This window comes from Mizuhopecten yessoensis, unplaced genomic scaffold, assembly GCF_002113885.1.
Source record: "Mizuhopecten yessoensis strain PY_sf001 unplaced genomic scaffold, ASM211388v2 scaffold6443, whole genome shotgun sequence".
Taxonomy (NCBI): Eukaryota; Metazoa; Mollusca; class Bivalvia; order Pectinida; family Pectinidae; genus Mizuhopecten; species Mizuhopecten yessoensis.
In genome coordinates this window covers 982,914-1,010,651 of record NW_018406552.1, presented here as the reverse complement: position 1 = coordinate 1,010,651, position 27,738 = coordinate 982,914, and the positions used below count along the sequence as shown (strand labels likewise).

Here is a 27,738-nt window from a genome sequence, read left to right as displayed (position 1 = left end):
TCACACAGGAACTCAGTGGGACAAACTAATTACTGTGATTTTGGATATTGTTATGCGGATTTGGATTGCTACAGGAGAAATTAGCCAGAAGCGACTGAAACTAAGTAAACCTGCTCTTAATCGGTTCCCCCTCATTCTTCACAAGCCTGAGAGCATCTCCCCAAAGCTTTTAAAGAAATCAGTGAGACAAAATAACTGGTTAACAAAATGTCCGGGTCCATGGAAGCTGAGGATAGTCAAAACTCGTCAACAAAGGAAAATATAAGTGTAGCCGAACTGGACTGGGTCGATTGTCGGCGACCAGGTAGCTCAATTGGTAGAGCATCCGTCTAGAGTTCGGAGGGTTCTGGGTTTGAAACCCTGTCTTGCCATTGCATTTTTCTTTCTCCGGTGACAAAATTGGCGAGCTTGCCAACCCTTGTTTTAAGCACTGGGTGAATGCTTTTCAAGGGGATATCCAAACCCGAGTTGTAAATAGTTGTGTCTTCAGGGATGAAGAGAGGTTGGGTAATGACTATAACATAACTGTAAATGTTTCTATACGACTCCCTAAATTCTGAACTCAATTGGAATAAAAATATTCAAATATAAGAATTTTCATAGGGGGGTACTTTTTGGTCAGGGTATAAAAAGTATCCGGGGGGTACATTTTGGTCTGGTGTATAAAAAGTATCTGGGGGATGGGCAGTTAAAGAGAGGTTGGGTAATGACTATAACATAACTGTAAATGTTTCTACTTGACCCCCCAAAACTTATTGTTGCAAGTGATTGAAAATTGTTTCAGCATAAATTTCCTGGCCCCAGGGATGGGGATTCGGTGCGGAAGGGGTGGATAAGTATCCCCCTGTAACATCCTGATTAATTTCTGAACTGTTTTGGTTTTAAAAATATTCAAATATAAGATTTTTTAACATGGGGGGGGGGGGGGTACTTTTTGGTAAGGGTATAAAAAGTAAAGAGAGGTTAGGTAATGACTATAATATAACTGTAAATGTTTCTTCATGACTCCCCAAACCTTACTGTGTCCAGTGATTGAAAATTATTTTGGCATAATTTCCTGGCCCCAGGGGTGGGGATTGGTGGGGTAGGGGTGGATACATATTCCCCTATACTGTCCTGTTCAAGTTCTGAACTCAATTGGATAAAAAAAAAAGAGATTTTTTTTTTTTTCATAGGGGGTACTTTTTGGTCAGGGTATAAAAAGTATCCGGGGGGGGTTTACATTTTCGTCAGGTGTATAAAAAGAATCCGGGGGGTGGGGAGTTGAAGAGAGGTTGGGTAATGATTATAACATAACTAAATGTTTCTATATGACTCTCCAAACCTAATTGTGTCCAGTGATTGAAAATTATTTGGACATAATTTCCTGGCCCCGGGGGTGGGGATTGGTGGGGTAGAGGTGGATAAACATGCAACTGTAACCTTCTGATCAATTTCTGAACTGTTTTTGATTAAAAATTTTGAAACATTAGTTTTATTCTGCATAAAAGGTATCCGGATACTATTTAAGCAGGAGGTACATTATATGCATGACACCGGAAGTGCAGTGAATTGTATTATGGGAAGCAGACACGTGTTCAAGTCAACTAAAAGATGCAGGTTTACATCAACATTCTAAGGTATAAACAGACTAAAATAGCAAGTGATTTATATTTTACCTTTAAAAGATTTGAGAAATAACGGTTTAAAAAAAAAAATTGTCAATCTAATAGTGGCTATTAAATCATTACAGCGTGCCTAATATAGGCTTTTGGAAGTGGGCGTAGTTCAGCGCATCAGTGAATATGATGTACGTGGGCACGCAGAATCAAATCAAGTATGATAATCAAATTACGAGTCATAAATGGAGTAATTACCAAAAAGAGAAGATTCAGATGAATTGCCATATCTCCCCTCTTCACAATTGTTTTATCGAGTAGGTGGGTTTGGACACAACCCATATGTGTGAATGCACTTAAACCCACCCTCCCATTTTGTCCCCTGTGTTACGTAGTTTAAGTGTGTTTACAGTTATTTGAGTGAAACTTTCTGTGTAAAAACTGACAAGAATCATATGGTGTAGGTAAACTGGTGGACTCTCAGTAATTAGGTGTAGCTCATTTAGTTAGAGCGTCTGTCCAAAGTCTGGGTAATAAAACTTATGCGCCCTAGCTTTGTAATACAGATCGTTTTATTACAAACGTGTAATGTGATGTCTCCGTATAACAGGCCATAGAAAGAATCTGTATCATGTTATTATAACTTGATAAGTAATTGTGTTATGAGAGATATTGTGGTGATGTGCTCTTTGACTTTCAGCATTATGATTGTGATGGTGATCATCGTGAGGGCCCGGTCACTCATCAGGTTGTACGTTTACAGGTGTTTTGGAAATATAATTTGGTGGCCTTTTACACCTAAGCCATACACATGTACAGAACTTGCCGGACATGAAGTAAGTTTGTACTGTTCTCTGTGTGTTGTTACCTATATACTTTCTTCTATTGCACTGCATTTAAGGATCCCTGACCATCCTTAAATACAATATTGCAATAATAATTACATTGTAATAAATAGCACCATGAACAACATAAGGTGAGATCGTGTAGTGGGATGGCGGGACTAGGTTATAACTGTATACCGGAAAAGTTTCGCCTTCACATTTAACTAATACCCTGTACTATACATATTATAAGACTCTTTCATGCCCAGAGGTGTAGGATAAGGAAATTCCACCAGAGGGTTTTGCCAAATTTGAAAATCTTGAGGGTGGAATTTCCCTTTCCTACACCGATGGATATGAAAGAGTATTTTTCTCTCATTCCAACTACCAGTATATAAGCTCAGTAATCATGAAAGTTCATTTGGACTGGCTATCATTTTGAAAATATCAATTTTCCCCCCGAGATTTTTGACGAATGTTTCTATCGTGTACGGTAAATATATCATAAAAAAGGTTTTAATTTCATCACATCGCCTCTTCTGCATTGCGGCATCAATTTTTTCTCCAAAATTGTGACATCGCACCATTGTTGAGCCATTGTGTCATAACGTGAAAACGGGTGCAAGCTTAATAGAATCTCTAACCCCCTTGGGGATGAGATAGGGAAATATCAACCCGAGGGGGAAGATTCTTAAGTTGCCAAACACGAGGCTTTGCAGAGTGTTTGGCAACTTCGGAATCTTTTCCTGAGGATTGATATTTCCCTATTTCACACCCAAGGGGGTGAGAGATTTTCTTTTCTCTTTCCCTGTTCTCATTGTGTAGTATATACATATTGTTATGTTAACGTTACAGGCTAAATTCAGGGTTGAAGTGACGTTAATGGATTGTTGACGTGACGTCATTGTATTGTTGACATGATGTCATACCATTGTTATGAATAGGGGAATCCCCCCGTCTCAATGCTAGGGTTAGACAAGGATATCTCGCACCGGTAAAAGTGCTGATACACCTGTGATGTGTGTGAGAAAGATATTTCTTACACCCCTACCTTATCCTAGACAGCTCTATCTGACATATTATCATTACGGAGAGCGAAAAAGTCAAAAATTAAACTGCAGTCAAATTAAATTTCCTGGTATACAGTATATATTTAAGTGAAATCTACCAAGAACCAGGCAGCACATCCTTTGGTAAAATAGTGAGGCAAGAGAAGCACTAAAGTTGCACTGTAATCCACATCACAGGTTTGCAGTGCCACCTGTCTGTTAACTACATTTAAACAAAGGAGTTAACCCATGCTTCTTAACATAGCCCATATAACCGAATAACAGTCAAAAATAAAAAATAAAATTGTTTAATTGGAAGTTAATTAAATAATAGTTTTATGAAAATATTTTGTTGTAATAAAGTCATTTATCTGTCGAAACAATTACTTTTTAGGGCATTCCGGCTATCAACGTGACAACAACACCATCTGACATACGCATGGTGGAGACTGATCATAAGGAGGTAAGAAATATCTGTAAAATTAAGGTAGAGTGTTCCCACACTTTTCTACTTAAGCTGCATGTTTTATGTATATGTTTTATGTACATGTTTTATGTATATGCAGACATTCAATCTTTTTTTTTCTGTTAGATTGAATTACTTAACCTCTATATTCAAAGCTGATTGTAGGCTGCCCTGATTTTGAAGGAATTAGAACATTAGAAGTTATGTTAAAGAGAAAATTTTATGAGCAATATAATCATCATTGGATGTTTTTTGTGGAAATGGAAGTTATAAGAAATGTACATGTATATGTCAGATATTACTTTTCTATAATAAATGTGATGTTTCTGAGTTAAGAATTAATAATATTTGAACATATTTTTATGTAATAATATAACATATTCTTATGTCATATATGTAGTGCTTTACCTGGTTATTCATTTCTGTAACATTTTAAGAGAATTTACATCCTTTTATATGGCTTTCACCAGGTCAATAAATGCTTTAGGTTTCTGGGCTCAAACCCCTTGTAGGGTATGACCCAAGCCTTATATCCTGGGTGCTGTGCCCACCACCATCTTCCCTGTGCCCACCACTCATTTACCATGTAATATATCCTATTTCAAAGTTCAAAGTTTTCTTTTATCCACAAATGTTGAATTAAACATCAGTGATGAACACATAAAGGGAGTTTGTTGATGTTTAACTAAAAGATGCAACTCAGTGCTCATAGCTTCGGCAGGGTGCTAAATATTTCTGGGCAGGTCCCCGTCTTTGTGTTTGCCATATATGAAACACAATGATCTGTGTCCGTGACATTTGTTATCTAGACAAAATTAAAAAAAACTGGAGAACATTTGTTATGATTTTGTGGACAACTCGTACACATTTGTGTGCATACGCTTCACTGGTCATTTGTCTGATGAAGGTGACAGTGTACATATTGTACTAGCCATCGAAACGTCACATAGAAAATCTTATTGGTTGTGTAAAAAGAACTTCTCATAATTTGTTATAAAGAATTTATATCTGACCATTATAATATCTCTTACAGCGCAAAACAGTCTACTTGTCACGTAAGTAAATATCCATGGTGCACAATATATATCCTAAGGGGACTGTATAAGTGATTTATCAGTGATTTCGATAAGATTTACAGTAAGGTAATGATTTCTGGGTAAGCAGAGGTTTGACGAGTGTTGCAGGCACAATGCGAGAAGTGAAGTGATGAGTGGGGAGAGTATGGGAGGGGGCCTGAGGCTCCTCCCCTGGAAAAACTTTTTTATAACTAGTATTTAATTGAAACATACCAGAATTAATTCAAATTACTAAGTAAATTACAGCCAACCTCAAGGAGAGTTGACTTTTCTCATTGCTACATGTAGATTTTATTAAACATGATGCAATATTTTCTACATATTTCAGACATAGTCTGCCTGAAGTTTGTTACCACACATTTAAGAAAATGCTTTTTGTTATATTTTTTTTATAAAACTAGGAAAATTACTGCTCTGTAGTGGTGTATGTTTAATTGATCTAGCAACACTTTGTATCTTTTGTATTTTTCTTTAGTTTTTTTGTTTGTTTCCTTCTTAGCTAAAAACACTTTATCCAATTGATTGTTTTTGTACACCAGTCATCATGTAACCCATGGGTCCCAGCTATCACTGAAATATACATTGCAGCATGGAAAGATATTTTTCCAAAGAATGGAAAGAGTTTTTAAAAAGAAAGGCCTATGCATGATCATAAGTACCGTGGTAGGTCATTTTTCATATTTTCATGTGTTTGCTTTTTAATTAATTCAGCATACCTAAAAGGTAGATTTTCACTGATTTTCGGTAAATTTCAGCATTATTGCAGTACCATTCCCTACTGTTATGAATTTCAAATATATATAGTCAAAGATTATGATATATTGGTCAATCTGATCATGTTTTGGCATCTCTCAAATTATCATCTTGATAAGTTATAAGCTGTGGCAGGTTTTAAAGGTTTCTATGCGTGGATACAAGACTAATTCACTTCGGAACCGGCAAAGTTTATGATTGTCTGTGTAGATATTATGACAGCTGCAAATTGTTTAACTAAAATGTAAGTTTTACTGCAGTATCCTGTATGTCACTATAAAGGATATTTATTTGGAAATTTCAGATTTTTTTCGATCCTGAGAACTTGACCATATTGCAGTATATTATATTCATTGATGTCAGACGAGTTCTTTTTAATGGAAAGAACATATCTTGCTTCCTATCTTTTCAATTTTAAGAAATTGCCAAAAATCAGTTGTAACATATCTTTTAGGAAACGCTTTTCATGTTCATGAATTTTCACCCTACTATATCTAACTTTGACCATACAGTCAATGGTCATTATTGCATTTTTCTATACCTGATTATCGCCATCCGTCCCTCTACAGTCTATTTTTATAAATGTCACAATGGAATATTACATTGCTTAACCAAATATATGATATTTTTCGTTATAAAATAACAAACTAACGTCACATTTCTATCACTTTTAATACAAAAACAAATGCCTGCCTTATCCTCACCAATAGGCTAATCATACAATATTACACAATAATGACAATAGACCTTATTGTCACTATTGGCAAAGACCTGGATGACACTCTACGGGAAATAATGTTGTAAAGTGGTGCAGTGTTGTAAACATTTTTATATCATGTGACTACAGTAATGTGTGTCATTCTAACTTCATTTAAGGATTCCTGTGACGCTAGTACTACCTTAAACTGCATACACTGGAAACCAATTTTACGAGCATGGCTATAGCTTTGACAAAACATTTCGGAAAAGAAAAACATATTTCTTTTGGAACTTTTATGAAAAAATAGAGATGAAATAAATAAAAAATCATCATTAACAGCGTTCTGTTTGTAAAAAAGTCAGCAGGATGAGACTGGGATTCTAACCCTGAATTTACACTCTAACCAACTGAGCTACTGTACCGGGTCAGCGGAACAGGCCTGGTCCAGCTGTGCCACAGTATTGACCAAATATGAAATTAAAGGGAGGTAACTGTGTATACAAAAAACAGAGTGCAGTGATACAGGGATCTTTAAGGTAAAGGGTACCACTGAACAAATAATAAACACCGAGAAGAGTTCCACTTCAGTGATTTGTTTTTAACATGAAATATTCTTCTTTATGTATAGAAATTAAAACCTACAGTATTTAAGGATTTTCTTTTGGTGTAGAACTACTAATTCCTTGGCAAGGTACTTTTCTTTCATTTTGATACTAAGCATTTGCAATTTCCCAACAGCAACATTGATGTAGGAATGGTAGTGGATAGGTACTGAGTTTGATCCTTGACATTTCTGTTTTCTGTAAACATGTACCAGTACATTTTTATCCCACCTTCTAAAATTTAATTCTTCGAAATGCATATCAGAAAATTTGTTTAATATATGGAATATATCTGTTGAAAATGACATAAACAATATTTTATTGTAAAAGTACCATCAGAAATGATAAAATTAAACTTAAAGGTTGTACTCTTTTACTTCATTTACGTAGAAGTTGATTAACAGCAAAGTTGTGTTAGAAAATTTATAATCACATTAATTAGAAATATGGTGCTTTCTTGTATTTAACAAATATTACGTTTCTCATGATTTACACATTTCTGTTGCATCATAACTTCTTAACAAGTTTTCCTCATATTACCTCGGCAATCATCATTTTGTAAAGGGAATTATTTTGTTCAGACATAATATTAATTTCAGGGCTTTCAATTGACCCTTGTCCTTTAGCAAGTTCAGTAGCCAAATAGAATTTTCGCTCAATTTTAACCAAATAGGTGTTTCAAACCCAAGAGTCAATGAAAACCTTTTGGGGAGTCAAAACCATACTCTTAGGGTCTACGGAAAGCCCTGCATTAGAGTTATCAAATAACCTAAATAACATTAAATGTGAGGTTGTTCATGTTGTTCTTCCTTTTGTGTCAGCATGTCATCTTCATCATTCATGGTCATTATTGTTATCTCTTTCTATCAAACTTGAGTTGTAATTTTGAATATTGACACTGTCGTCACTGCTGAAGTGTATGTGCTGATTGCTTGAATTACATTGCTATTGTCAGTCTGTCTATATACAGCATGATAAGTAGGATAACTTCAATAATATGTATCTGTGCATTAGCGATGTGTTTAACAGGATTGATGGGCAGTTTTCATATTCTTCCCACCATTCAGTAGATCATGACTTTACACAACAAATACGAGCAGTCCCTACGAGCTTGTAAATAATAGCCTAACTAAAGTCCAAGTTTCTGTGACATGTGTGGTGGAATTTATACCAAACATGATGGATTTGCAAAACTGCGAGATCTCTTAGATTCTCAGAGTTCTGCATACATCCCTATAGTCACCGGTTAAAAGTATTATCAGTGTTATAGAGGTTTCAACATTATAATTTACAGGCCTGCATGCTTATAAACTCTCAAACTGATTAGCCTTAATGACTGAGCTCAAGTCTTCCAATCTACCTTCTTGTCATTCGACTAAAAGATATTGACTAAATTTACTCTGGTGCATCCTTAGGCCAAGGACTCTCAATTACTCTCAAATGGTGCGTGTGACCCTCCTGGGTCACTATAAGGGAAATAGGGGTAATACGTTGAAAATCCTTCTCCCACCATAGGGATCAAGTGTTTTTATCCCAATTTGGTCTTGAGCATCCTTGGGACAAGGGGACTCAATTTTGTATAAACGGTGGGTGTGGCCTCCCTAGGGGCAGAGGAGCGGGTCACTATAGGGGAAATGAAGGTAAACCTTTACAATCCTTCTAAGGGATTTTATTCTAATTTAGTTTGGAGCATCCTTGGGCCAAGGGGACTTAATTTTGAACAAATGTTGGGTGTGCCCTCCCGTGGGCAGATGGGTGGGTCCAAATAGGGGAAATAGAGGTAAATCTTCCTTTGGCCAAGGACTCAATTTTGTATAAACGATTGGTGTGGCCCCCTGGTGGTAGAGGGGTGGGGTTAAATAGGAGAAATAGGGGTAAAACCTTTAAACAAATCCAAGTGAGCCATACAGGCCTTCTGGGCCCCTTGTGTTTCACCTGAGACCAATCAAATAGCTAGCTGTGTGCCTTCAATTTTGCTTTGAAATATTCAGGGTTTCAGAGAGCGAAAGTGAGCATAACCCTGGAGTATCGAGGACGAGCTGCCATTTTTCAACGCCTAGACATTCTATAAATATATGTAATAGGTATATTTAGATTGTATTGTAATTAATTATTACTTAGTAATTGGATTAAATATATGCAGATTCATTAAAGGTCCTTATACCATCTTTTACACCAGACAATATATGCATAAACAAAACATGTATAACAAAATTTAATACCTACAATATTTATTTAAACCAATTATTATATATATAGTTAATCATAATTTACATTTTTCTCGTTTATGCCTATCAAAAGGATCCCTCTGATAGGTTTGTATTTATTAAGTACCATATGTTTAACTGGTATCAAATGATCAGATTAGACTACATGTACATGTACTTGTTCTGTGTTTTAAAATTCATATTCAATTAAAAACATATCAAGACATACTATGGATACGACACGTTCACACGAGAAAATGTTATTACAAGTTTCTGGAATTGTGAAAGCAATATGTGATGAGAATTAATTTCCAACTTTGGACCTATTGATGATAACTTACCAAATATAGTTACATTAAAAAAAAACACTCTGTCAACTTTTTTGAGTCATTATTAATATCTCTGTACAATGTTCCTATTATAATGCAGTGATTTGTTATAACAGCATTGATGGAGGTAGCAGAACAGATGCAGAAAGGTTCCAGAGCACAGGCAATGTTTGACTATCTTAAGAAATATGGGGTAAATGGATGATTTCTTCTCTCTGGGAAAATAGAGCTTTCTAATGGTACTCATCATCATGGTTTCAGTGAATTGGTTACAGGTAAAAATGATAACAGGGATCGATGTTAAATGATATTTTACTAAACTACTTTCAGCATTTTATACTCAGCTATTATTTCATTCACTCCTGAAGACACATTTGAACTCTTCCAATTCAAAGGTTGGAGCAAGTTAATCACTATATATATATTATATTTAAAACTACTAGTATATGTATACAACTGTCTTTGGCACTTCAAGTTTTAATGTCAATTTAGCACTCTAATCATTAATGCATTAATTAGCATAGAAAAATGTGATTTGTTTTTCTACATTTAATTTAATTTCTACATGTGTTTGGTATGACAACTTTTCCTTTATTTTGCCAGGACCTTGGTAGACCTATTCACCCTCCATGGGAGCCTCGAAGAATTCCTGCTGGTAAGCACAAAGAAAACAGGATCAAGTTTAATATTCTGTTCATCACACATTTGATATTCTGTTCATCACACTTTTGATATTCTATCAAAACCAGCATTATTTGGAACTGAACTTTTTCTGAACATTCCAAAACCAATTCTCATGCTGGTTCTGTGATATTCAGATTCTGTGCTTGCGCTAAATCCTAGTTTAAGTGAGATATCACATTTTATACTTTGCCTAGACTTATTTCTGTTAGGATTTCTTATTATGGTTATTATTATCTTTTTATTTGAACCTATTAAAATATTTGGAACACATTCTTGTTGTGATTTGTCAATTATAATATTTGATCATTGTATATATATATATATATCTGTCAAAGACTTTCACTCAAATTTTTTTTTTTTTTATAAGCTTAATTTTTGATGTAATGTTCCATACCTCACAAATATGTGATAATTAATTATTTATCAAATGGACTGAAAATGCACATATCAAGATAGTGAGATTCAATATGCATCATTAAATACTGTATTAATTTTACAGCTTCTGAAGATTCACAAAGCCCTCTACCAGAACTGGAGGAGGTACGTTAAACAGCTCGGATTTATCTTTGTCTATTATTCCAATTCATTTGAGATGTAACACAGCATTTGATTGGTCAATCAAACTAACTTTGACCCCATAACCATGTAATTTGTTTCTCTTTGGAACAAGAAGCCCAGATGGTGATTGTTAATGAAAATGATTATAAGGTCATATACAATAGCATGGCCATGAAAGATAAATGTTATTCTGCCTCAATTTGGATGTCTCCGTGACATTAATAACTAATCCGAGTAGAGCAACCCAGATCTCTGTAAAATAAATAAAAATAACCAAAAATCTTTTTTTTTTGGCAGCCATTTACCGTAATTATAACTAATATAAATTGGAATGGTGATCATTATCGTCTTGACTGTCACAAATATCTGTTTTATGGTTTTGCTCTGTGTCAATGGTAAAACTCTGTTTGTGACAGTATATATAGCATATTGATGCTGCAAATCCCAAAAACAGAGAAAGATTGTCTCCTCATAGGAGTGGATCCTAGAGCTGCTTATTTACAGCAATTGATCTAGCTGCAGTTTAATTTGGGTTACCAGGTACCATTTCTTACCTGGCTGCTTTTGGGGTCTAATTATTACAGTCGCTGTCGTGCATTAACAATCAAACATTTTCAAACTTCTTCTTCAAGACAGCTCGTGTGATTCATTTCAAACTTGGTACAATTATTCCTTATGATGTCCTGACCAAGTGTTGTTATTTTTCGTGCCAATCCGAAATTCCAAGACTGGTCTCTGATTGGCTGGGACATTTTTTTACTTATTCTCAAGAATGTTTTAAGCAATTGACTCCTACTTGGTATAATTGTTCCATTTGAGGTCCAGAACAAGTGTTCTTACTTTTGGTGCCGATCCCAAAAATTCAAGATGGACATCCTGGCCTCTGATTGGCTGAATCATTTTCAACTTCTTCTCACAAGAATGACTGCACCAAATGACCCAGTGCAGATGTAATAATTACAAACCTCATGCGTTTTACTCAATTGAGTGCTATTTGATTGGCCGAGACATTTTCGTCTTTTTTGAACTCATGTCAGCATTAAGGCCCTTTGGGCCTCTTGTATAAGGGTTACCACTAGATGCAATGCTATTTTGTGGTATCTAGCTACATAGGTACATAATCATGAGAGGGCAGCAAAGGGAACACTAAAACTTTGATGTTTCAAACTTTGCTGGACCTTCGGAGAAAATTTGAAATGTTGAAACTTTGACTCGCAAACGTTGAACTTTGAATATCTTCCAAGATCCATGATGCATTAAGCTGAATGTGATTTAATTTGAAATTCATAAATATTGGATTGAATTTAATGGGGAAAATATGTTTACATGTACATGCATTTATTCACTGTAGTTTGCATCTTTAAGTATTACAACTTAAAGACATTTCAATGTTCTGTTATAGGTAATTGTTTTTCTTCCTTTATTACGTTATGTAGTGTGTAAATTTTGAATGTTTTGCTACCGATCGGACCTTGATTGTAGTTCGAAACAGGAAGAAATTTAGCTCATAATAGTTCGATTCGTTAGTGGAATATCAGTTGTGTTAAATAAGGAAAACATTCAGACATTATCATAAGTTTGACACGTCGAGAAATTGGAATCTTTGAAGTTTGACTGTATGTACCCTTTCCTCGACCCTGTCCTAGGGGAGAACACTCAAAAATCAGACTGTTATATTTCTACCACACGCATTCTGTGAATATTTGGGGAACGCTTCTATGCAATTGGACCAGAAAGCTTAAATCAGCAGTTTTTGTATAATAACGTTTATGCTGTCCTGTGAACTGGCATGTATAGAATATAGGGAAAATGAAAGTTAATCAAATTCCGGACGGGATCTCCAAATTTCATACAAATGAAAAAACACATGCTGTTTTTCTTGGGTGATATAAGCGTTGATGGAAAACCATCAGTCATGTTTATTGTGGTATTTGTACAATGTTCTACATATATTTTTAGCAATAAAATTTAAGGTTTCGAGTTTCGACTGGGTTTATGTGCCACTCTATGGTCACCGAGATTTCTTGTCCTCTATTGTAGGTTGTTGTACACAGCGGTGACAACAGAGATGGGCGATGTCGAACAGGTAAAACTTTATTGCGGTATAAAATACTTATCTCAGTCTAAAATAGACAATGCTAACTGGTAAAACATGTTTAAAGAAGAATACATATGTAAAATATTTCAAATGTAGTTCACGTTAGCATAGAATTTTTTCTTACTGAAGAAGTTACCATTTTTTTTCTGAAATTTAAATCCCAATTCATAATTCTTAATCTTGAAATGTATAACAGAAAGTTAAGTTAATTTCTCATTAATTATTTATCAAATGGACTGAAAAATGCATATATCAGGATGGCGAGATTCAATATGTATCATTAAATACAGTATTAATTTTACAGCAGAAGATGCACAGAGCTCTGTACAAGAACTCCAGGAGGTACGTTAAACAGCTCGGATTTATCTTGTTTATTGTGGTATTTGTTCTACATATGTTTTTAGCAATAAAATCGAAGGTTTCGAGTTTCGACTGGGTTTATGTGCCACTCTATAGTCACCAAGATTTCTTGTCCTTTATTGTAGGTTGTCGTAGACAGCAGCTGTTACAACAGAGATGAGCGATGTCCAACAGGTAAAACTTTATTGCCGTATAAAATATCTCAGTCTAAAATAGACAATGCTAACTGGTAAAACATGTCAAATGAAGAATACATATGTAAAATATGTCAAATGTAGTTCAGGTTAGCATAGAATTTTTTCTTACTGAAGAAGTTACCATTTTTTTTCTGAAATTTAAATCCCAATTCATAATTCTTAATCTTGAAATGTATAACAGAAAGTTAAGTAAATTTCTCATTCTATTTACTAGCAGACCGTGAAAGGGTTGATGGTTATAGGCGCTCTGATGGTGCTGGCAAGGACAACATGGTATGTATGATGGAACAGTAAACAATGGAACTTTGGTAATCTAGACACTGCCAGGCAACAGAATTACCAGGAGACATAATGCTGTTGTTCAGTTCTAAACTCATTCTTTTTTTACTTACCTCGCCTGAAAAGGGCTGTCTGAGCTTACAAACATAATATTGCTTTTTAGCCTACTTCTCAAGATGGACTGAAGTTGTACATGTTTGCTTTTTGGACCAATCGAAAACACAAGATGGCCCCTAGGCAGCCATCTTGGATTTTGAGAGTTCAAGTTTGTTATCCCTTTTTATGTCATCTGAGCTTTGCATTGTGTGTTTCCACCAAACTTAGTAGGGACCATCCTTGGTGGAAGTGGGTATCAAATTTTAAAATTGGGATGCCTGCCCCAACCCCAGGGGCCAGGATGGGGCCCTACAGGGAAAATTAAAAGATATTTCAAAAATCTTCTTCTCCAGACTCAGATGTCAATTCTCACAACGAATGAAAAGATTGTCAGGGGCCTTATTCTTTTTTTATTTTTTCAAGTTCATTCTAGTTTATATATATAAAATAAATGTTTATCGCAGGCAGCAAAATTGCTCAAGCTAAAGACGACTGTCTTGTGGCCTTTGTTTTTTATACATGCACCAGGTAGTCCTCTTGGATTCTGCAATTTGAACTTTAGCAATCTGTGCCATTAAAAATTCTAAAGTTTACCGCATTGTAAGTGTGCATTTCATCATGTCTTGCCTACCAAAATTGGAATATTGATGACAGCGAATTCAATTTGTTCAGATAACAAACGCGACAGGTGAGTGATACATGCCCAAAAGGCACATAACCTACCAAGACTATTAAAATATATCACTTGTTTTATATATTTTAGGAAAATGCTTGGACTACACCAGGACCACCCTTACCACGTATGGAGCCTTCGGGTATACCACCAGCTGCATCAAGGACCAACCCAAATTAGGCTTGCAAGTACATAACAGAATTGGCCACAAAGATTTTGAAATAAATGTACATAACAGAATTAGTGTTGAAGAAAATTTCACCAAAACATGTTTTTTTTTTGCTATTTGAAATATTTTGTCATTACTCTGTGTTTGTATTATTTTGTTTTGTAACCATAGCTTTAACTTGCCCCAGAACTATTGTTCTAGTCTTCATTCTATGTGTAAGTGTATAATTGATTCTGTATATCTCTTATAGAAGGTGTACATGTATAGGTGTCAAGTTAACTCATTTTACAGCAACATATTTGGCTGTAATTATGCTAGAATTGTAATTCAAGTCTTTGCAATGTTGACTTTTAATTACAGTATAACTGAATTTATATTCATATTTAATGCTATTACTCGTATATATTATTGCCGTAGATTGTAGAGAAGGCCTCAAGGGAGAATAGTTTTGTAACTAGTTGAGCTACCTTCTATATATAAAGCATTATTATTATTATTATTATTGTTAAAAAAAACTCTCACTTTGTAAACATGTTTAGTATATAAAGTTTGGCAGTATGGATTGACAATATGTTTGTGCTGTCAGGGGCGAAGCTACCTCTTGTTCTGAGTGGATTTATTTAAGAGTGCATACTTGCCAACTCTCCCTATTTTCGAGGGAGATTCCTGATATTGGACCCTAAAATTGAGCATTTTTAACAAGTAAATTTGCTTAACTGTTCCTATTTTCTAAAATCTGACAATTTCATCTGAAAGAACAGCTCCAAAGATGCTCTTTCAAGGTGTTACTTTTTCCTTAGGGTGTACATATTCACATATTATTTATGCTTTTTATTCTGAGCACACATAATCTCCCCCATAGAAGTTTTAAAAAGTTAGTAACAGAGCGGGTCTAGGGCAGGGCCTTGAAAGTGGGCCAAGCTGGTATTATAAACTGTTTTTTGTTTTGTTTTTGTTTTGTTTCAAAATTTGTTGGATTTACCTGCATACAGCTAGCGTATTTAACCTTTTTAACTACATAACTTTACCAAACTCTACCATGCATTGATCTGGATGAGTCCATTATGGCCTACAGTGGGGAAAGGGTTAAGGCAGCTACTCCCTTGAATGTACAATTTGGTCACACAGGTTTCACCTTACAACTGTACACATCTCTAACTACTGTGTATTTATATACAACTGAAAATTCAAATAGTGTGAAACCTGAACTCAGAGACCACTTTAAGGAGGTACACTAAGTGGTTCCTTATAACAGGTGCCTGTTGTCTCATTATCTATTGATTCAATTAACATGAAAATTACTGTAATGGAGAATTCTAAAAGTGGTCTCTTAATACAGGTGGTCTCTTAATACAGGTGGTCACTTAATACAGGTGGAGTTAGCATGAAATTGACTGTCATATGGAGTTTTAAGGTATTTTGACATCTGCTGTCTCAATACAGTTTGTCTATTTCTTAACAGGCTTGTAAATAAACAACAAATTTCAAATATATTGATGCCTTACTGGTTATTATTTTACATTTGTATATTTTATACATTGTACATGTATTATTATCATTATTTTGCAGTTACATGTATGACTGGTTGTTGGACTGCACATAAAATAATCATTTATACACCTGAAATGTCCTTTAACATCATAAACAGGAAGTCGGACATTTTGAAACCATGCACTTATTAATTCCTCCATTTACATGTATAAAAGGGCAATAAATAATCTGTTAATGAAATTGTGAATAAAATTAGCTTGTAAAAATATTATTACTATTTTTTTGAATATTTTAAGGATCAAAATTGATAAAGTTGATATCTGCCAGAGACCATTTCTATTTATGGCACTTTTGAGGATTGTTATTTTGTCTGCATACAGATTCTGTGCTCTGGATCAATTCCTAATTCAAGCTGAGTGTCCTAGATTTCTATGATTAATGTTCACTTTTTGTTCCCCATTTATTATGCCAGAAGAGACTATAGGTTTGCTCTTTGTCTGTCCATGTATTGTTTTGTCTGGATGATATATTGTATATTCTGTCATCTACGATAGCCACTACCAACAGAACACAATTCCTCTCCAACATCCGCAGGCATACACATAGGGAGATATTAGCCAGGTGGAAAAGGACTAGCAGTTTAGTGCCTGATAAGGCAGCTCCTGCAAATTCCTTGAACATTGTAATGATTAATGTATTATTCAATGTATATGTTAATTATATTGATTGTATGAAATTATATATCTATGCACTGTATAGCACTTTAGAGTGGCTAATTCTAGCTAGAGAGGGCTCTATATCCGTTTGGGTTGTCTTAGTGTCATGAACTGTTATCAGGTATTATGCCCCACTATTTATAAATATTTGTTTATCATTACAATGTTTAGGCATATTTCATATATTCTGTCATCAACAATGCCAAATTCTGTATGCGAGTATCTCTCGGATTTATTGGTCATTGTATATGAAAATAAGGTTTCTTCCACCACAAATTACAGAGCTACAACCCTTTGCACACAGTATGGCACATTTCTGGGGCATGTCGCATACTCTGCTAACAGAAATTGCCATATTTTGTATGCCGGTACCAGCACGAGAGCTTTTGCCTTCCCAAGATTTATAAATATGATAAGTTTGGTCAACGTAGGTGAAATAACATGGAACTTATGCTCCGGACAAACTTCGGTATTAAAAATGAACAAAGGGCCATAACTCTGTATATAGTGGGGCACGAGACCTAATTCTAGTGCACTGCACACCTTCTGTGGGTGAGGCAGGTATACTTCAAGTTTGATCAAGATATCTTTACTTGTTTAAAATTTACGGGCCAGACAAAATTTACTGAAAATGCTGCACTTATTTAACCTTTGACCTTAAGGTGAAGGCCACAGTGACCTAATTCCAGTGCACAGCAAACCTTCTATGGGTGATGTAGGCATACCTCCAGTTTCATCAAGATATCTTTAACGGTTAAAAAGTTATGGCCCGGACAAGTTGTGATGAGAAGAACCAGAAGAAGAAGAACCAGTACTAATACAATATGTCTCCCTTCATTCGAAGGGGAGACATAATTAAGGGGGAAGGAAGTAACTTGAAGTAAAAACCACTACAGTGGAACTCTCTAGTGTTTTACCTGCATTGGGACAGGGATCCTTAACTGCTACCACCCAGAGGTCACAGGTTACTGTGGGTTTGTACATGTGAAACAATCAAAAGTCTGTATTATAACTGATAATCATCATCAGTTGATCTCTTCTAAGGAATCACAAGTAATGCCTGACAGTATATCACAGTAAGAGGTAGAAATGTCTAGATCCAAGAGTCCTCATAACTTTGATGGGGGATCTGTCTTGGAGTCTGAGAACTTGCCGTGCCTGCCTGCTCCTTTGGCAAATGACCTTGCTCCTGTTAAACAGAAAAATATCATTTTATTTCTTTAAGTCCACTAAGTACCATTTACCTCCAAGTATGAACAAAATTTTACCAAAAGAATAAGAATTATAGGTGCATATATATCAGCCAATCGAAGGAACCAATGATGGCCATGTTAGAATTTCCAAGTACCTGGTGATATGTTATTATTAGCGAAGTACCATCTACCATCAAAATGGACACTAAAAGTGCAATTCCATGTATTTTTGACAGGATCTATATATTCTGACTGTTCTATTTCTAGTAACAGCGACCTTGACCTTAGCCTTAGGAGCTTGATTAACCTATGATGCACATAAACATATAACAGTGTATCATCATGTGGAATTTCAGAAATTCTAGACATTTGAATTCTCAATTTCCGAGATGATTTCTGCAAATAATATTGTAGATGGAGAGCATGACAGTTACACTGAATTGTATAGCACAGCTACATCTCTGATGTAGGGCCATATAACTATGGGGGTTGTCAACTAAATATCCAGTCCCTAAACTAAAGTGAAATGATCTTTACTATTCAGGTAGTCTTTGCATTACTCTAATGACATCAGCAATGATCAGTCCTCCTTTTGCTCGTTATAAGGATATTATTTTTTACCTGGAAGACTTTCCTCCTGAATGACTTTGATACCGTTGTAAAATTCGCGTGCGAGTGCCTCCTGGAAACTGTCAGTGGTGTACACGCTGTGTAGAGCAGAGGTTCGGTCTGTCCTCATACACCTTTGGGGGAACTGTGCGATGTCTGCTGCAAGGTCGATGGCTGCTTCAAGGACTGGGAGGTAAAAGTAGGCGATAATAACAGAACAGATAAATCTACATTCCTCTATGTCATATTTCATTTGTCTGGAGAAAATTTGATTAAACAGAAAATGTGACATTAATCGAAAGACTTTCTATAAAAAACACTCCTGACTCCCCAAAAAAATTACCAAATACAGTCAACTGCAATGTACATGTAGTAACCAGTATATCAAGTGATAACTTTGTGTAGCAAGTTTCATAAAATTACATTTCCACTGCAAGTTTCTCTATTAGCAGTACAAGAAGAAATTGATAGTTTCATTTTAAAGCCATTATTCTCCTCCCTCATCAAATAACATGTGACAACCGTTGGAAGACACTTGAATATTGAAAACATATGGGAATATATACATATAGGTCAATTATACTAACTAACAATTTAGAATGTAAAAATAAGGATTAAACAGCATTTTTACAATGTTTATGAACTATGATGGTATGAAATTAAATTGATTACATACATATTTACCATGAAGCCCTAGCGGGCTATGGAATGTGTATTGTGTATGTAACTATGTTGCATTCATACCAGCATGAAATTAAAAATACATCATTCAATCCTCATATTCAGAGGTTTTCAGAACAAAATATTCTGTACAAAATTTAGACCAAATGTAAATTAGCATGAACAACACTGAGCTAAGGATATTTGCAAAAGGGGCATAACTCCCATAAAAAAGCTGGATTTGAAAAAAAAGAAGCACAGGTGCATAGATTCATGATGTGATGATTGCATCAGTTTAAAAAAATAAGAATATACAGCAAGAGAAATTGTCCAAACAAGATTTGCCTTATATTTGTTAAAGGGGAATAACTCCCATAAAAAAAATCAGATTGGGAAAGTAAGTACAGTCATCCTACATCAGAGGTTGTCATCACGTAAGAAAATTAAGTGATGTGAAATCTGATTGAAGACTGAAGGAGTTTTTTAACAAGATACTCTCTAGGAAGAGACAACAGACAACCTGATTCATTACATATATTGAAAGTGTATGCATGTCATACACATGTATGTAATTGCTTTTATAATGGAATAAGATTTTAGTTACTACATACAAATACCCCTACCCTATCACAAAATATATCTCATACCTCATGAAACACCTCATACAAGAAACAGTCATCTCTCTAATGGCAAAATAATTGTAGGCCTTACTTGTTAAACCACCGCTTATTGTGCCACCTTTAACTCATTCACCCCTGAAGTTTCATAATGAACTGTTCCAACCTTTGAATTGGAAGGGTTCAAATGTGTCTTCAGGGGTAAATGAGTTAACATCCAACATATTGCATCTCATAATTCGAGGTTCTTTATACATGTGTCTACTTTACCTGTAAAACGAATGTTCATCAAATTTAAATCTATATCATTATAGATTTCAATTATATTGAAACCACACCTGTGCCGGTAGGAACAACTCTATTAGCTAGTCCTATGGTCAAGGCCTCTTGTGCATCCACTGGTCGCCCGGTTAGTATGAGGTCCAGTGCTCGGGACAACCCAATGAGATGAGGAAGGCGAACAGTTCCCCCGTCAATCAGAGGAACACCTGTAACGAGACCTTTGATTAAATACTGTACAGTTGGTAATATTTGTAGGATATTTCATTTGGCTATATTTGTGGTCATGAAAGACAGCACTAAATTGAATACCCAGCAAACATTAATATTGTGAACTATAATCTCCATGAATAATTGTTTACCTGTTCACTGCCAAATAATGAAGATAAACACAACTAAATATCTTATTTAGCTTTTTTCACAAAACACTTGTAAAATGAATCCCATCACCTAAATATAAGTACCCACATGAGCGCGATAGTTTTACCAAGAAATGTGGTGTGAAATTTAATCCCTGCAAACTAGTTCTTATTGGAACAATTGTAAAGAATTAGCCCCAGGAAATTAAACAACAGTAATCTTCTGTACTCAATCAGACACGTAAATATTCAATCAAGGCCATACCTATAATTAGAGAAACACCCCTATGTAGGTAAGATATACCTATAATTAGAGAAACACCCCTATGTAGGTAAGATATACCTATAATTAGAGAAACACCCCTATGTAGGTAAGATATACCTATAATTAGAGAAACACCCCTATGTAGGTAAGATATACCTATAATTAGAGAAACACCCCTATGTAGGTAAGATATACCTATAATTAGAGAAACACCCCTATGTAGGTAAGATATACCTATAATTAGAGAAACACCCCTATGTAGGTAAGATATACCTATAATTAGAGAAACACCCCTATGTAGGTAAGATATACCCAGTATGTGTCTGGAGTACTCATGTGACCTTCATTTTTATGATATCACACTCAAAAGCCGAACAAATAATGGTTTGACTGACTGTGGCAATCTAGCTGGCAACAAGTACATAATAAATGTAATACCAATTCAGGAACATAAAGTTATTGCACAAGCTTGCCCAAAAGGTTTTACAAAGAATTTGAAGTATACCATAAAAAAATTCTGCTCTTTCCTAATATGGCCTTATAGTTTGTGTATAAACATTTTTCTATGTTTAGTTTTGCATTTGCCACTAATAGTTGTGTTTTACCAAAATTACAGTTAAGAGGTAGGAGTCGATTATTATGAAGGTATGTGTGATATAGAAATTCTACATACCCTTGGGTGCAGAATGTGATGTCAGAATCTTGCAAAAGCCTCGGTTCTTACCCAAATTTTACACTTCCCACGTACCAGGTACCTTAACGATACATATGATAGACTCTATTAGTAACCAATAAGACACACCTGTAATCATTCCAAATCATCCGTAAAATCAGTAGCATCTTTTTGTAGAGTATAATAAAGCTACGAAACTTACCAAATCTGCGACAGAAGACACCCATAATAGCGGACTCGTCCACAACCCGGAGGTCACACATGAGAGCAAGCTCCAATCCTCCAGCCACAGCATACCCTGACACAGCAGCAATAACTGGCTTAGACAGCTTCAGGCGGGTAGGACCCTACAACATAGTAATGTCTATAGAACCAAGGGCTTACTTCAATTGTTTCTCATCAAATCTGTTGTGATTTTTATGTAGTTTGATGAAGCTATAGGCTCTCTTGAGAAATAGAAAAATTGAATCTCTGAGTTTTATCAGTTTTCTTGTCTCTCAAGTCTAGATTTAGATTTAGATGGAGACAGAAAAGTGAAAGATATGTAAATAGTAAGAATATAGGACAGAAGAGGATGGAGAGATGGATGTAGAGGATGGAGGGAAAGGGGGAACAATGAGGAGATAGAGGGGTGAGACAAAGTAAAAAGACCTAGGAAAATAGGGAGAATGAATAAGAGGGTCTGGAGATTTGGATGATGATATAAGGAAGAACAGTAATACTACTTGCCATAGGCCCAACATCCGATACGTTCGGTGGTTCTATGCCGTTTTCTGTACCGTCAGATTTAGAGAAGGCTTTCAAGTCATAGCCAGCACAGAAATTTCCACCTAAGAAGGCAAAGGAAATATTATTTTGAAGTCAATGCCTGTTGGCAGGTTTAGTGTTTAACTTAGATTGACAAATTGAATTAATGCCTTGTTCATGGTCCTAAACATTTGCAGAGGTGACCCTGTTACTGGAATAACATATCAAATACTTTCCACTTATTACCATGGTAAACATCTATACTTCTAGTAAATATTCCTAACGAAATACATATTAAACTTTTTTTCTGTTTAATGAGGAAATGAATATACACATATTACCAAGGTCACTTTTTCAAATGCCTACTCTAAAAGTCCAACCTGAGACTACAGATGACTGGTCTAGTATTACCATGGTATACTGAATGAGCTAAAGGTAAATTATCTCAAGCCAAGCCAGAAGAGACAAGATGTTTAACCACTGTGACATACCTCTAGCTGAGTCAGTAACAAGTGACTAGATGGTTCACCACTGTGACATTCCTCTAGCTGAGTGAGTAACAAGTGACTAGATGGTTCACCACTATGACATTCCTCTAGCTGAGTCAGTAACAAGTGATTAGATGGTTCACCACAATGCACTGTGACAAACCTCTAGCTGAGTGTGTAACAAGTGACTATAGATGGTTCACCACTGTGACATACCTCTAGCTGAGCGAGTAACAATTGACTAGATGGTTTACCACTGTGACATACCTCTAGCTGAGTGAGTAACAAGTGACTAGATGGTTTACCGCTGTGACATACCTCTAGCTTAGTCAGTAACAAGTGACTATAGATGGTTCACCACTGTGACATACCTCTAGCTAAGTGAGTAACAAGTGACTAGATGGTTCACCACTGTGACATACCTCTAGCTGAGTGAGTAGCAAGTGTCTTGATGGTTCACCACTGTGACATACCTCTAGCTAAGTGAGTAACAAGTGACTAGATGGTTCACCACTGTGACATACCTCTAGCTGAGTGAATTCCTCTAGCTGAGTGAGTAACAAGTGACTAGAGGGTTCACCACTGTGACATACCTCTAGCTGAGTGTGTAACAGGTGACTAGATGGTTCACAACTAAGACATACCTCTAGCTGAGTGAGTAACAAGTGACTAGATGGTTTACCGCTGTGACATACCTCTAGCTTAGTCAGTAACAAGTGACTATAGATGGTTCACCACTGTGACATACATCTAGCTGAGTGAGTAACAAGTGACTAGATGGTTTACCGCTGTGACATACCTCTAGCTTAGTCAGTAACAAGTGACTATAGATGGTTCAACACTGTGACATACCTCTAGCTGAGTGAGTAACAAGTGACTAGTTGGTTCACCACTATGACATTCCTCTAGCTGAGTCAGTAACAAGTGACTAGATGGTTCACCACTGCGACATACCTCTAGCTGAGTAAGTAACAAGTGACTAGATGGTTCACCACTGTGATATACCTCTAGCTTAGTCAGCAGTAACAAGTGATTAGATGGTTCACCACAATGCACTGTGACATACCTCTAGCTGAATCAGTAACAAGTGACTATAGATGGTTCACCACTGTGACATACCTCTAGCTGAGCGAGTAACAATTGACTAGATGGTTTACCACTGTGACATACCCATAGCTGAGTGAGTAACAAGTGACTAGATGGTTTACCGCTGTGACATACCTCTAACTTAGTCAGTAACAAGTGACTATAGATGGTTCACCACTGTGACATACCTCTAGCTGAGTGTGTAACAAGTGACTAGATGGTTCACCACTGTGACATACCTCTAGCTGAGTGTGTAACAAGTGACTAGATGGTTCACAACTAAGACATACCTCTAACTGAGTGAGTAACAAGTGACTAGATGGTTCACCACTATGAGATTCCTCTAGCTGAGTCAGTAACAAGTGACTAGATGGTTCAACACTATGACATTCCTCTAGCTGAGTGAGTAACAAGTGACTAGATGGTTCACCACTGTGACATACCTCTAGTCGAGTCAGTAACAAGTGACTAGATGGTTAACCACTGTGACATACCTCTAGTCGAGTCAGTAACAAGTGACTAGATTGTTCACCACTGTGACATACCTCTAGCCGAGTCAGTAACAAGTGACTAGATGGTCTACCACTGTGACATACATCTAGCTGAGAGAGTAACAAGTGACTAGATGGTTCAACACTATGATATTCCTCTAGCTGAGTGAGTAACAAGCGACTAGATGGTTCACCACTGTGACATACCTCTAGTCGAGTCAGTAACAAGTGACTAGATGTTTCACCACTGTGACATACCTCTAGCTGAGTCAGTAACAAGTGACTAGATGGTTTACCACTGTGACATACATCTAGCTGAGTGAGTAACAAGTGACTAGATGGTTCACCGCTGTGACGTACCTCTAGCTGAGTCAGTAACAAGTGACTAGAGATGGTTCACCACTGTGACATACCTCTAGCTGAGTGAGTAACAAGTGACTAGATGGTTCACCACTGTGACATACCTCTAGCTGAGTGAGTAGCAAGTGACTTGATGGTTCGCCACTGTGACATACCTCTAGCTAAGTGAGTAACAAGTGACTAGATGGTTTACCACTGTGACGTACCTCTAGCTGAGTGAGTAACAAGTGACTAGATGGTTCACCGCTGTGACATTCCTCTAGCTTAGTCAGTAACAAGTGATTAGATGGTTCACCACTGTGACATACCTCTAGCTGAGTGAGTAGCAAGTGACTTGATGGTTCACCACTGTGACATACCTCTAGCTGAGTGAGTAACAAGTGACTAGATGGTTCAGCACTGTGACATACCTCTAGCTGAGTGAGTAACAAGTGACTAGATGGTTCACCACTGAGACATACCTTTAACTGAGAACAGATCCATCAAGTTTTATAACAAGTTAATACTGTTCTGATACTGTCAAACCTACAGTAAGACCTCGATATAACGCCCTTTGTTTCATGTCCCACCTCACATGCTGCCGATTACATATTTCAAGGCCTTTTTTTTCTCCTTTTCTTCAGAATTCCATTATGTTTCCCTTACTTTATCGCTAAACCACTTTGTAACACCAAACTTTCTCTAAACAAATGATAGCAGTATAGCAAGGTTTTACTATACGTGTTTACCTGTTCCGTGTAACACAGCCACATGGCAGTTCTGGTCCTCGTCAAACTCACGGAATGCTGTGTACAAAGCTTTGGCCGTGGGTGGATCCACAGCGTTCCTCACCTCTGGACGTACGATCTCAATCACACAAACATTCCTGTCCCCGAGAACCTCCACTTTCACAGTACCAATGGCTACATGGGAATATTAATAAAAAATAATAAAATGATAAATATTAAATGAGTGACTATCATAATATAAAATTTCTAAGTGTTTATCACTTATGGTCTCCTCTTGCATTCATTGAACCAGTTGATTTTTTTATTTACTTTTTCAGACTTGGTTTTGATTTATGTTTGAAATAATACACTTTATCATGAGATATTTTATCCTTTTTTTCAACTCTGGCTTTTTCCATGTTTTCCATGGGACCAGGCAACAAGCACCACATTCAGTGTGTTTCCAGCGTTCTTTCTTTTTTATAATCACATCAAATCAGTCTTCTGTAGAAACCAATCATTAATGACTCCTTCTGAATGCTAACAAAAGGCACTTTATGACAACAATGACTTTAGAAAGCAATACACATCAGTTACTATGGGTATTACTTAACTCAACTGTATATATCTGTAACAGAGGTCATCATTTTTTTATGCCTCCACTCGAAGTCGAACCCGGGACCTCTGGTTTAAATGCTAGCTGTTATAGTTTAATGCTGAACTGAATGAGCTTAAGAGAATATTTCCCATCTTATTTGGTAGGAAGGAGTTAATATTTCACCACTGGGTGCAATACTCCACATAAAGGAATAATCCTTGATGGGGACTCGCCCGTGAAATATCACTAGGTTATTTTTGTCAATGTTTCGAAGGTCCCTACGTGGGTGCCACTGTAACAGAGGTCAGTATAATTCATTAAAATGCCTCGGCTAAGAGTGAAACTTGGAACCTCAGTAATTAACCAACGTTTTGCCAAATGAACTGTCACTCTGTTAAAATACTAGCCACTTTCTACCAACTCAGCTAGGGAGAATTTTTTTAGCTCATTGGGGCCCACGTAGGGACCCGGGAGATTTGACAAAAATACTCAGCAACACTTGCGAAAGAATTGCTATGACCCCTGGAAAACTTGAGAAAAGTTCTTTCCTGGAGGGGGAGTATGTCACCCTGGTAAAATACTAGCCGCTTTCTACCGACTCGGCTAGGGAGAACATGTCTTTAGCTCATAAGCCTAGAGCGTAAGCCTAGTTAGCCAGAGGTCCTGGGTTTGACTCCTTGTGGAGGCATTGAAAAAAATATATGTATAATGACCCCTGATACAGAAATAAAGATAATCTCACCCCCGCCCAAACCCCAGCTGAGTCGGTAGGAATTAAAGTAGCTGAGCTAAGTATCTTACCAGCCATATATATATACAGGCTCCTGATCATTGATCACCAGTTTCTGGACTTTAAGCATTGATATGTAGCAGAACTGGACTTGGTCAATCATAGACAACTATAGGTAGCTCAGTTGGTAGAGCGTCCGTCTAGACTTTGGACGGTCCCAGGCTCCAACCCCGGTCTGGCCGTGCATTTTTCCTCTCCTAAATCCATAACGCTCAAAACATTGCAGCAACACTGGACTGGGTCGATTGCCAGTGACCAGGTAGCTCAATTGGTAAGAGCGTTCGTCTAAGGTTTGAAGGTCCCTGGTTCGATTCCCAGAAACTTTATTTACATATACATTGTCTTTGGCAGATGAGATATGTATCAGATAATGATAAATGTGTCACTTTACTGTTTTTCATTAATAGTTGTAACAGAAGAAAGTGATATACCAGTATAATTTCTACCGGAAGAAAATTGTCTGGGTATTCTAGACATTGATGACGCCAAGTACCCGATCAATCGTCTCCGGAACATAACGTAACGTACACTGCAGACAAAGTGAAAGTAGGTTAGGAATTAAGAATTAACTAAGTTAAAAAACGGATGCTGGTCCGGAATATAAATTTATATAAATATATATAAATAACTGATCATATTTATAAAACTTATATGAATAGGAAAATAATTGCTTGGCTTTTACCATTTATAAAAATGTTAATGGGATTTTTTTAATTCAAATGGTTTCTGCACAGTTAGATTTATGCTATTAAAGGTTAACTGAGTAACCCCTAATGAGGCCTCCGGCATGAACACTGAATTTTGTTTTAAGTGTTTATTATAAATTACGTTCATTTTGATTAAGATTATTGTTGTTTGTCGAATTTATTATTTTCTGTGAACTATAAGCAT

At 36.3% G+C, this 27,738-nt stretch overlaps 2 protein-coding genes across 6 annotated transcripts; one reads left to right on the top strand and one right to left on the bottom strand.

The window, feature by feature from the left end:
• Window positions 1–1,435: 1,435 nt before the first annotated feature.
• On the top strand, window positions 1,436–17,399 carry LOC110452173. Of its 3 annotated transcripts, none has more exons than XM_021500538.1 (12): window positions 1,436–1,619; window positions 2,299–2,434; window positions 3,866–3,934; window positions 4,971–4,992; window positions 9,721–9,797; window positions 10,208–10,259; window positions 10,788–10,828; window positions 12,887–12,932; window positions 13,252–13,286; window positions 13,430–13,478; window positions 13,716–13,774; window positions 14,640–17,399. In XM_021500538.1, the coding sequence occupies exons 1-12, from the start codon at window positions 1,594–1,596 to the stop codon at window positions 14,727–14,729; spliced, it is 702 nt and encodes a 233-aa protein (XP_021356213.1). In that variant the 5' UTR covers window positions 1,436–1,593; the 3' UTR covers window positions 14,730–17,399. The 3 variants fall into 3 exon arrangements, with proteins under 3 accessions (XP_021356213.1, XP_021356212.1, XP_021356211.1); XM_021500537.1 differs by having other exon boundaries at window positions 1,437–1,619; window positions 13,249–13,286; window positions 13,719–13,774; XM_021500536.1 differs by having other exon boundaries at window positions 1,437–1,619; window positions 13,249–13,286.
• A 46-nt stretch (window positions 17,400–17,445) lies between these two features.
• Window positions 17,446–27,389, bottom strand: LOC110452141 (carnitinyl-CoA dehydratase-like). Of its 3 annotated transcripts, none has more exons than XM_021500500.1 (7): window positions 27,279–27,389; window positions 25,481–25,654; window positions 22,310–22,410; window positions 21,783–21,927; window positions 20,343–20,492; window positions 18,740–18,913; window positions 17,446–18,114 (listed from the first exon to the last, which is right to left on the bottom strand). In XM_021500500.1, exons 1-7 carry the CDS (start codon window positions 27,361–27,363, stop codon window positions 18,035–18,037), a joined length of 909 nt encoding a protein of 302 aa, XP_021356175.1. In that variant the 5' UTR covers window positions 27,364–27,389; the 3' UTR covers window positions 17,446–18,034. The 3 variants fall into 3 exon arrangements, with proteins under 3 accessions (XP_021356175.1, XP_021356176.1, XP_021356177.1); XM_021500501.1 differs by having other exon boundaries at window positions 27,294–27,389; XM_021500502.1 differs by lacking the exon at window positions 27,279–27,389 and adding an exon at window positions 26,859–27,167.
• Between the last annotated feature and the right edge of the window lie 349 nt (window positions 27,390–27,738).

Bases quoted from the DNA above. Each gene is read 5' to 3' on its own strand.
- LOC110452173 (XM_021500536.1), top strand. From the start codon at position 1,594: ATGCAGGTTTACATCAACATTCTAAG. The intron at 1,620-2,298 runs GTATAAACAGAC...TTTGACTTTCAG, and splicing joins GTTTACATCAACATTCTAAG to CATTATGATTGTGATGGTGA. The intron at 4,993-9,720 runs GTAAGTAAATAT...TTGTTATAACAG, and splicing joins CAAAACAGTCTACTTGTCAC to CATTGATGGAGGTAGCAGAA.
- LOC110452141 (XM_021500500.1), bottom strand. From the start codon at position 27,363: ATGTTCCGGAGACGATTGATCGGGTACTTGGCGTCATCAATGTCTAGA. The intron at 21,928-22,309 runs GCAAGTAGTATT...ACTATGTTGTAG, and splicing joins TATCGGATGTTGGGCCTATG to GGTCCTACCCGCCTGAAGCT. The intron at 18,115-18,739 runs GTAAAAAATAAT...TCTGTTTAACAG, and splicing joins TCAGGAGGAAAGTCTTCCAG to GAGCAAGGTCATTTGCCAAA.